Source organism: Mustela nivalis (assembly GCF_964662115.1).
Source record: "Mustela nivalis genome assembly, chromosome: Y".
NCBI classification, from domain to species: Eukaryota; Metazoa; Chordata; class Mammalia; order Carnivora; family Mustelidae; genus Mustela; species Mustela nivalis.
In genome coordinates this window covers 27138346-27148906 of record NC_139041.1, presented here as the reverse complement: position 1 = coordinate 27148906, position 10561 = coordinate 27138346, and the positions used below count along the sequence as shown (strand labels likewise).

At 59.1% G+C, this 10561-nt stretch overlaps 1 protein-coding gene across 1 annotated transcript; it reads left to right on the top strand.

Annotated features, from left to right (window-relative positions):
- Positions 1–2666: 2666 nt before the first annotated feature.
- Positions 2667–10103, top strand: LOC309856934 (uncharacterized protein; the record flags this gene model as incomplete). The annotated part of the gene is made up of 7 exons (XM_082718741.1): positions 2667–2763; positions 4263–5740; positions 6128–6205; positions 6344–6455; positions 6555–6700; positions 6795–6879; positions 10036–10103. 7 exons carry the CDS (start codon positions 2667–2669, stop codon positions 10101–10103), a joined length of 2064 nt encoding a protein of 687 aa, XP_082574867.1.
- Between the last annotated feature and the right edge of the window lie 458 nt (positions 10104–10561).

The following is a 10561-nucleotide window of genomic DNA, read 5'->3' as shown; positions in this document are numbered from 1 at the left end:
CTTTTGTGTGTATTTTCATGTTCTCTGTGTGTGTGTGTGTCTGTCTGTGTGTGTGTGTGTGTCTGTGTGTGTGTGTGTCAAGGCATGGAAGCTTTGTGGAAGTGGACATCACAGAGAATCCGCGTTGCACCACCAAGAAGAATCTGATGAGGCCTCCACTGTTGAGAGACATGGATGGGCTTGTCTCCGTGGTGCTCAGCCTGCAAGGGACAGCCTAAGGGACAAGGATCAGCAGGGGCAGCGCTAGAGAGGATCCTGCCCCTAGCTGCAGGGTCAGGGAGAAAGGCCATAAACAAGTTACAAAGCACCTTGTGTCCATGTGTGTGCTTATATTGGGGGCACAGGAAAAGGCAAGGAGGCCAAAGCCTGGTGGGACCCTCCAGCCCCCATCCTGTTGGATTCCATGGGTGGGGGTGATGGAGAGCAAGGGGGCAGGGAGCAGCCGTTCCCTTCCAAGCAGGATCTGGCAGAGGACGGGAAGAGGCGGGGCTGTCTTGGGAAGTCTTGTTCTGTAGAGCAGGGCACACAGGAGGGGTAAGGTGCTCCCGAGCGTGGCCCTGGGTCTCCTGGGCTCCTCGTACCCCGTATTCACATGGCCTGGAGAACATTTTCTGTTGCCCTTGAACCTGAACTGTGCCCTGCATTGCTGAGATGCGATGCCATGCATGCTCTTGGTCTGGTCCAGCGCAAAACCAAGGGTCATGGGAGGACCAAAGAGGAGGCGGTCCCTCATGGTCCCTGTGGACTCCAGACTCTCCTGCGGGTAACCTCACCCAACACAGGGGACAGTTCCGTGGAATAATGGGGAAACGCTGGATTGCTCCATGGGTTTGGTGCATCGTGAGTGTGCTGTGTTAATGGAGCCGCTGTGGGCAGGTCCACGAGCACGGGTGTGTGTCTGTGTGTGCAAATATGTACCCAGTTTGGCCACCTGGTTTGAGCGTTCCTCCTAGCTGTGACCCTGTGTGTATGCCTGTGCAGGTGTGTGTATGTGCACTTGCGTGTCCTCCCTTGCTCCCCTGTGTGTAGGTCGTCATGTGTGCATCGTTGCTCTGTGTGTGTGTTTCGTGTGCTCCTGTGTGTGTGTGTGTGTGTGTGTGTGTGTGTGACAAGTGTGGATGGATGCCTGCATCCCGGAGACAGTGTGTGTTTATGTTTTGTGTCTGTTTGTTTGCACACCCATGGGTGAAAGTGTTGCGAGGCCTCGTGTGGGCTCTTGTGTGTTCCCACGTGCCCATGCGCATGACCGGCTTCACGGTTCAGGCCCGAACATCGATAAGTCTGCCTGCTCTTGGTCAGCGCTGGGGATCTCAAGTCCGTTGCAGCCCCTCAGGGAGAATTCTAGGGTGCTGGTTAGCACCGGGCCAAAGGAAGACTGCTCAGGCCGTCGTCACGTCTTCAGGTCTCTTTGTCGCCTAAGCCGGAAAGTAGCCTCACGGCTCCCCCAGGCCAGTCTCTAGGATCCATCGTGTCGACAAGATGGAGGTGAAGTCCCAGGCATGCTGACGGTTGCAGCGGGGCTGCCAGTGGGGTTCCAGACCCGGAGGACCCCAGAATGTGCTGTGCTCCGCCCACCCACTTTGCCTCGAACCCTCGACGGCTCACTCCTCAGGGCTTTTAGGAAGGGCCTGCCGAGCTCTAAACGGGAGAGGAAAGGCCGGAAGGTGCTGCTGAAACCCCTCCCATGTGTCTCCCATAAACAGGTGCTCTGCTTCCTTGACTGGGGGATGCCCCGCCTGCCCTGAGAAGAGGTGTTTAGGATTGGACCCATGCCTCAGGTAGCATGCCTCAGGTAGCAACGGCTTAAGCTGTTGGTCACATCATAAGGACATCGGGTCTCCTCCCAGGGCCTTAGGGTGCAATGCAGGGGATGTGGCTCGTGAATATCTCTCTGGAGTTCAGGGCAGCTTCAGGGCAAGCAGGTCCATGGCACAAGAGGGCTGAGCCCCTCCTGAAGAAGACCGCCAACTTCAGGAGCTTAATGGCCAGAGCTGCTGGGAGACGGATGCTTGCTACAGGACTGCAGGACCCAGGGCAATGGTCTTTCATAAATGTGGCCTCGCAGGCAAGGGATGGGGTGCCCAGAATGCGTGTGTGCTTTCCAGTGTACATGTGTCTAGGCACAGGGGACCAGAAACAAGGAAGGTACCCTTGAGACCGAGCCTCCCTTGATGTCTCCATGCCAGGATGCTTACCTCTTGTCCTTTGGCCCCTCTCGTGTTCCTTCCCTAGCAGGGCAAAGCCAGATGCCTGTCATTGCATGAATGTCTCCCTGGATTGGGAGTGGACGTGGAGATCATCCACATGATGGCTGAACAGATGGAAACCACAGTCCAAGGCAGTGGGGGTGCATATGAAATCCCGTCCATGGCAAACCCTTCGATTTCCGGCCGGGAACGGATAGGCCGGTCGGTGCACATGCTTCCACGTGCACCTGTGTGTACATGGAAGGCTACGCCTTCCTACCCCTTGCCCCACGGTGTCACATCCAGCTGCATACACCTGTACCTGTGGGCACACAAAGAAACCTTGGTCTGAACACACATGGGCCTGTCAGCCCACGGCTGTACTGAACACCGCTGGCACCTCAGAATGCAGTTGGCATGAACTCTGCACAGCTCAATCCCCTGCGATAACATTAGTCCGGCCACCCTAGGAGTGGAGCCATGGCGCAGAGCCATGCATCCACCGCGGATTCAGGAGACGGAGCCGAAGAAGACCTGTGGGAGGGTACAGAAGAAGCGGTGGCTGGCCCGAAGATCGGTATGGACCTGCTGGGTACACATAGAGGTTGAAGAACCGCCAGAGCAACCACAACCGGCACTTCCGTGTACAGGACGCGGCATATGTGGCCCTTTGATGACTGAGATGACTGAGATGTGGTTGTAAGAAACCCATCTGTTGCTGTAATGCTGGGGGAGACCGGCTTGCAATGGCTCCACACCAGTTGCCCCAAGCCTACCTTGTTGGCCCGAAGCCACACTTTGGGTATCCTCTCTCCACGTGTGGGGGTCAGCACTGGGGACGTGATGGCCCAGCCTGAAGTTCAGCTCACGGCCTGACCTGTTGAGCTGCAGGGGAAGGCTAGAGAAGATGTGTTCTCCTCTGCAGGCCAGACAGGCTGGGAACGCCTTCCCCATGGCATTTGAAGCTTCACCCGAAGGCAACGGAAGACACGCTGTCTCTGCAAGTGAAGGTACGGGCCTACGTGCTGTGTCACCTGGGAGCCAGCCTCAGCTTCTTGTCTCCGGCCTTCCATAGGGTGCACCCTGTAGTCACCTGGCCCACAGACATAATGCCCAACTGCCCATCCACAGGGTTCCCACAGACATCGTCTCAGGGGAGGGACATCCGGGTTCCCTTTGCCGTATGCCCTTGGCTGCCCGAAAGGCACGCCTCCCTCCGTGCTCCATGCCAAACACACTGCGTGTCACTGGGTAAGTGTGTGTGCTGTGTGAGTGTGTGTGTGTGTGTGTGTGTGTGTGTGTGTCTGTGTGTGTTTTCACGCACACGCGTCGGGCGCAACCAGCTGGGTCCCTTTCCCTGGTCACGTGAACAGTAGCTCGTCACAGAGGGGAAGGGGGCTTTGAATTCATGGGAAAGGAGGTTCTGGGACAGGCTTCTGCATCTTGCTTCCTGAAGCCTCGATCTTCCAGAGACCCTGTGGCCAGAGAGTGGGCAGAGAAACAGCGCCTGGAACACAAACACCGAGACAGACCCGGGAAGAGGGAGAGCAGAGCATGGGGAAAGGACAGGCGGATCGATGGATTGAGCCCTCACGGTCCCCCTTGTCCTGAGCAGACAAGGACATGGCCTAGGGGAAACAGTGGCCGAACCACTGGCAGACAGTGCCCCAAACTGGCAGACAGCTTCCCACCGCTGTCTCCTGGAATGGCACTGCTCTGCAATGCCTGGGCTGACAGTCCCACGCACGCTAGACCACGGTCCCCGGTGGTGCCTTCGCTGTCCTCAGTCTTCGAGGATTGCGTGGGGGAAGGGCAAGGGACAGTTTCTCCCTGACAGGCTACAAACACCGGGCGGAGAGCGTGCTAAAGGAGGCGACGGGATGGAGGGGAAGGAGTTGTGGGCACTGGGGCCTGGGGCTCCTTAGGTAGAGCCCGAGGCCATCCCGGAGGAGGCGCACTGGCTGCCTCCCTGGCCGCCTCCTGCAGGGGGTGAGGGGCAGGGCCCGTGGCGGCCACGCCCACCCCCTTGAGGCTCCTGGGGCAGGGGGTCCCGCCATTGTCCTGGGCGCGGATCAGGCCTCCTGGGCGCCAAGACCCGAAGCGTGCCGCCTCCACCTCTGCCCCGTGGGCTCCTGGCCGGAAGCCCTTGTGCGCATGCGTCCCAGACTCCGCTGGCTTCTGGGAGGAGGCGGCGGACGTCCACCCTTCGCGGGGCCGCAGAGCTCCACTGCCCGGCCGCCTGCGGGAGCCGCGCGCTCACCCGCCCCTGCTCCTTTCCCCTGCAGCTGCCCCAGCCGGGCGCCACGTGGGACACGGGACTGCCCCGGAATCCTGACCAACTCAGTCGAGGGAGGGGTCCATCAGGACGCGGCTGTCCGTGGACATATAGCCCCAGCCCCGCAAGAGAGGCGAAGGTGCTGCTGGGCCTAGGCGGTGGGATGGCGGCAGAGCCTGGGCAGCAAGAGGAAGGCCGTTGGGAGAGAGAGGGCGCCATCCTGGCGGTGGAGCTTGTGCTCGTCGGGGATGACCTAATGTTGGTGTGGCAACTTGTGGTGGTCGGCGTGGCGGAGGACCCCGGGGAGACTGAGGAGGAGGAGGACGATGACCACGAGGCTAGGGAGGTTGAGAGTGAGGCTGAGGAAGACGGGGAGGCTGAGGAGGGAGAGGAGACCGAGGAGGACGACGACGAGACGGAGGAGTCCGAGGAGTCCGAGGAGGAGGCTGAGGAGAACGGGCAGGAGGATGGGGAGGAAGAGGAGGCTGAGGAGACTGGTGCGTGGGAAGAAGCGGAGGAAGAAGGGGAGCTGGGGCCTGAGGAGGGGGCGCCTGAGGAGGAGACGGAGGACGTGAAGCCCACAGAGGAGGCGGCTGAGGAGAAGGGGACAGAGGAGGGAGAGGAGCCAGAGGAGCCAGAGGAGGAGGAAGAGGAGGCAGAGGAGAAGGCTAGAGAAGCTGAGGAGGTGACGGAAGAGGAAGAGGAGCTTGGGATGGAGAAAGAGGTGGCAGAAGAGCAGGAGTGGCAGGAGGCTGAGGAGGAAGCCGAAGAGGCTGAGCAGGCCGAGGGTGGCAGGGACAAGGAGAGGGAGGTTGAGGATGTTGAGGAGGAGGAGGTGGTGGAGAAGAAAGAGATGGAGCCTGAGGGGGAAGAGAAGACTGAGGAAGAGGAGCAGGTGCAGGAGCCTGAAAAGGCTGAGGAAGAGGAGGGGCAGGAGGAGGATGAGGAGGCTGTTGAGGATGAGGTTGCAGAGGTACCTGTGCAGGAGGAGGAGAAGGCAGACAGGAGGGAAGAGGCCTGGGAGGGGAGCCAGAAGGAGGGAGACGCGCAGGAGCAGCAGGAGAAGCGGGAAGGGGAAGAACAGCCAGAGGCACGGCCAGGTCCGGCCCCGTCCCTGCTCCAGGCTCTCGCGGCCCTGCAGTCAGAGCTGGAGCCCCTGCACAAAGACGCCAGCGGGGCCTGCTCTGGGCTCAAGCTCAGGTTGTGGCAGAGGCGGCGGAGTCACCTGGACCACCGAAGCGCCCTCATCCGGGGCATCCCTGGCTTCTGGGCCAAGGCTGTATCCTTGCTACCTTCGTGGAGGGACCCCGATGTGGCCGGGCTAGTGCAGCAGACTCCTGTGGCAGGGGCCCCGTCTCACGCCTCGGTGATCGGGGCGGTTTCGAATTCCTGCTAACGGGTGGGGGTGCCCGGTGGGGCCGCAGGTTGTCCTCGATGTGCCGGGGACGGGGCCGTGGGTCCAGCTTTCTCTGTGAGCGCCCAGCAGGGAACCACCTGACTTAACGAATGCAGCGGGCCGTGCGGGGGCGCAGGGGGCCTTGACACAATCTGTGAGGAGGGAGTGGGTCCCAGCGGTAGGGACCCAAGGCTGCACTTGCTGTGCAGACGTGCTCCGTTGTTGTAGCGCTTTCTTCTACAGCCCTGGAGAGTCCTTGACCCGAAGCAGTTTGGGAACCACCCGCAGCTGTCAGCCATGCTCAGTGAGCAAGATGAAGGCATACTTGGCTCCATGACGGATTTGCAGGTCTGGCCCGGGAGATGGAGGCCAGCCTGGGGAATGGGAGAAGAGGGGATAACGGAAGCGATTTCTCCCCAAGGCCAGGAGGGGAAGGGTCTGCTGGACAGACATTTCAACCCTCCTCCCCACTTTGCCGCCCGGCAGGTGGAGGAACTCGGGTCTCCCCGTGATCGCCGCAGGGTCCTGCTCTTCTTTCGCAAGAACTCCTACTTCCGCAATGAAGTCGTTGAGAAGGAGTATGTCCTCAGGGCTGCTGGTAAGGAGCCTCTGCGTGGAGGGGTGGCAGCAGGTGGAGGCGGCAGGGTCGCACCTGATGCATTAGGCAGCGCCTTTGCACGTACCCACCTTCCTGCAGGGTATGAGCCGTCTCATTCCACTCCCATCCAGTGGCACCGGAATTATGAACGGGAGGCCCGTAGCCGCAGACACCACAACAGCAGCCTAAACTTCTTCAACTGGTTCTCTGACCACAGCTTTGCCGGGTCTAGCAGGATAGCTGAGGTGGGTCCCGGGGACAGACCGCGCACGTGAACCTGGCTGAGTTCCCCAGCGGATTGGGATGGGCCTCTGAGCCCCGCCCCGTTTCCCCTGCCAGATCGTCATGGACGACCTGTGGCCCAATCCCCTGCAGTACTACGTGAGGAAGAAGGCCCCAGCCGATGGAACTGAGAGGAGGGCAGGTGAGACTCCCGGTACGTGGGTGCTGAAAATGCTCCGTAGGCCTCCGTGGGACCTGGGCGTCTCAGATGAGGAAACGGCGGCTCAGCGGAACGCTGAGGCACACGGAGGCAGTGACCCCGTGTGCAAAGGGCATCAGCATGAGTCAGGGAGTGCGGTTTCAAACTGGTTCTGCCTGGGGAGCTTGAGGCACGCGGGTCAGGACACACCAACAAGCAGAGCTGGAGAAGCAGGCGCCTCAGCTTTGAGCACCGCCTCAGCTTTGAGCCCGCCTCAGTGCCTCTTGCCACCCTTGGCACGGATGTTTGGGTTCCCTGGTGTGAAGGCTCATGCGTCACCCCGTTAGCTTTCTGTGTTCATCGGTAGAGTTTTCCCAGCCATCTCCCAGGGCAATCTCCTGTGCCCACCGCAGTCATCCAGAGAACACTGGCCAGCTTGCACAGAGAGATTTGCTACGTGGTTGGAGGACATGTCAGGCGATCGCCATCAAGGCCCGGGGAGGGGGCAGGGCAGGGCAGAATGACCTCCGATCCCCGAAAGGGTCTTGAACCCTCTAGCAAACCTGTGTATGGCCCATAGAGGATACTCACCGGCCTCCTCATGTGTGCCTGTGTGTCTGTGTGTCTGTGTATCCGTCTCTCCCAGGAAATTCCGCATGTTGAGGTGAATACGCAAGAGCCTTGCGCTTGACCGGAAAGAGTCCAGGACCTTTCAGAGGGAGCCGAATGATCAGCTTGGGCCCTCGAGCAGGGACCCCCTCGAGCCTGGTGTCGGGGAGAAACCCAGGGGTGACAGAGGCCCCCTGTGAATTTATTAAAATGTGGAAGAGCGATGTCAGCCGTGCTTACGTGTGTTACTGTGGGTACGCTCGCACATGGTCTTCTTCATGGAAAGGGGCAGGTGGGGTGCCGGAGCTCATGGGATTCCCGTCCATGCTTACCACGCAGCCTGGGCATCCTTATTCCGTGGAAGGGAATCTGCATGCTTGCCCCGAGGTCTAGGTCACACAAGCTCTGGGACTGCATCCCAGCGTGGCGGAGGTCCTTCCCCCGGGGATGGTGGAGGTGGGCGGGGAGAGGAGATGAGCGAAAGGCCATCTGACTGAAAGGGCTCATGTCTTCCCTGGGGAAATGACAGAAGGCAAGGAAAGGGAAGGACGAGCCAGGGCCAGACATGTCCAGTGTCAAGTTTTGGTGGATGGCCATGACCCTCTTCCAGAGATGCTCCCTGGTGGATGGGCTCAGACACAGCAAGGGTGGGACGGTAGTTTCCTTAGTCTCTTGAACCCCAGAGCCAGTGCTCTCCTTTCTTCTAAACAGGCGTGCCCAGGCCCTTGCTGACACAGTCATCCTCTCAGCCCCAGATACAGCGGGAGCGAGTGGGGGCCAGGCCCTGTGGAGGGACTGTTGGAGAGGGGAAAGTGGGACGAGGGAAGGTAGGAAAGATGACACTGTCATTCTGGCCCTCGTGGCTGGACGGAAGAATGAATGCCAGGGAGAGTGTGTGTCACACACACACACACACACACACACACACACGGACACGGACACCATCGGTTTCAAACCTCCCTAAGCCTCAGAATATTTAGCCACTCACATACCCCGACGCATACATAAGGAGCAAAGCCAACACCCCGCACCCAACACACGTTGATTCGGTCACTCTCATGTTCTGTCATGCACACACTCTCTCACCCTCCCAGGCACCCAAAAGTCACACACTCACATGTCCTGAGACACGCTCACGCATAGGCAACCCCACGCTGCCCCATGATCCCGTTTGCGGCTTCCCTAGGAGTTTGGGTTGGTGTCCCCCAGATGGTCCGTAGAGGAGAGGGCAGAGTATAGCTGAATGTGAGACCCAGGACACCTACCCGTGTGCTGTCTGACTCATGCTGTCCCTGAGGCTGATATGCCTTCTTCCCCAGGGTTCGAAGGAAAGTGCCCAATACCCCCTATCCGGTTAGAGCACCAAAAGGGAAATGTCTCCCTTTGTCTCCCCATGCAGCATGCTCCCCTGGCTAAGGGCCAAGTGCACGCAGGCTGCTTCGACCATGTAGGGCAGAGTCCATCTTCTGAGGTCTTAGCCCCGCTCCTCCCACTTTCAAATTCTTTGTGACTTGGGACTAAAAGGCCAGTCTCTCATTCATAGCATTGACGTGGCCAGCTTTTCAAAACCTGCTCATTCTGCTGTCGTCCACATCGTACTCCAGTGCCGTGAAGCCCCATTACTGAGCAGCCCCATTACTGACACAGGGCAGTCCACAATTGCACTACTTGGTGCCTGTGTACTCCCTGACTGTTTCCACCCTCTCTTCCTCCGTGACTTCCTCAGTCGCTGTCTCATATTTTCGGGAAACATGACAGCTGCCCTCCTCGATACCACTGGATTTAGCTCTGCTTGGCTTTCCCACAATTGGGGGGCGGGTCCCTTCCTCACAGGCAATGTGTCCTCTGGGTCTATACGCCTTGAAAAGTATGAATTCAGCTGGAGGCAGACCCGTCCTTCCCGCCCTGCCTAACCCTTCCTGGCTGCTCCCTGCCTGTCTCTCCCTCCCCATCCCGGCACACTCCTATCCCACCTGCCCCTGTGCCTCTCTTCCCTCTCTTCCCTTCCCTTCCCTGCCCTCCCATTCCGCCAGCTCTTCTTCTCCTCTGGGCTTCTCTCTCTCTCCTCCCAGTTTCGCTTTCATCCCCCTCCCGCTGTGAGCACCGGAGCCTTCTCTCTCTCCAGGGCTTTGCTCCTTTTCCTGCAGTAATCCCAGGAGGAGCCTCCTCCAATGGCTTGGGCAGGAAGGCACATGCTGGTCAGTTTAGATTGTACCAGGAATTCTGCAGTCTGCGCAGCCTCAAGGACTGTCTCAGACATTTTATCATCTCCCCATAGACAGCCATGCATTTTTCTCCCTGCAGGGGTGTTTGTTTGTGTTGAGAAGCAGATTGAGAGAGTGACACTTGTGGCGACCACACACCCTGCACTTAAGGCCAAGGGAGTTCCTCCTGCTTCTTTCCGGTCAAAATCCCCCACCAGGACACACTGACCCATTCCTTTTAAAGGAGGCCCTCCTATGATGCAACCACAAGGCTGATGGCCTTGCCGTCACCCAGGAGGCCTCTCTGAGCCCTCAGGCGGCATGTGTCCTATCCCGCCCACCACAGTACCCGCGTCCCCCTTGGCTCTTGGACTCTATGAGGTGTGGTTCGGACCGGAAGCACGTGGTATCTGAGAAAGGGCACGTGTGCTGTCATTGCTCACTTGTCCATCCCCTCCCTGGCTGGTACTCCACTCAGTGGCAGACACAGACTAAGGCAGAACTAGGAGCAGAGCTAGAAGAAAGACACAAGAGCCCTTGCAAGAAAGTCTGGTGATGAAGGAGAAAGCAAAAAGGAAAAGAGACACAGAGAAAAAGGAAAAGGAGTCGGGCAGAGGAAAGCACAGTGGGAGCGTTTGGCCACTGGCTTGGTCAGACAGTGTGCAGAGTTTCTCTTTGGATTAAAAGTCTGGCCCATTAGCATGCTGCCCAGTCCCAATCCCGGACCTCCCCTGGGGCTGCTCTGCGGGTCTGTGGGCACCCAGGGGGCCAGGGTCCTTGACTCTTTTCGCTAATTTACTTCAGCGAAATTATTTTGTGTGCAGTGTCCTTCTTTAAGGAAAGCCGGGAGGGAGGTGGTGGGCTCGGGAGGC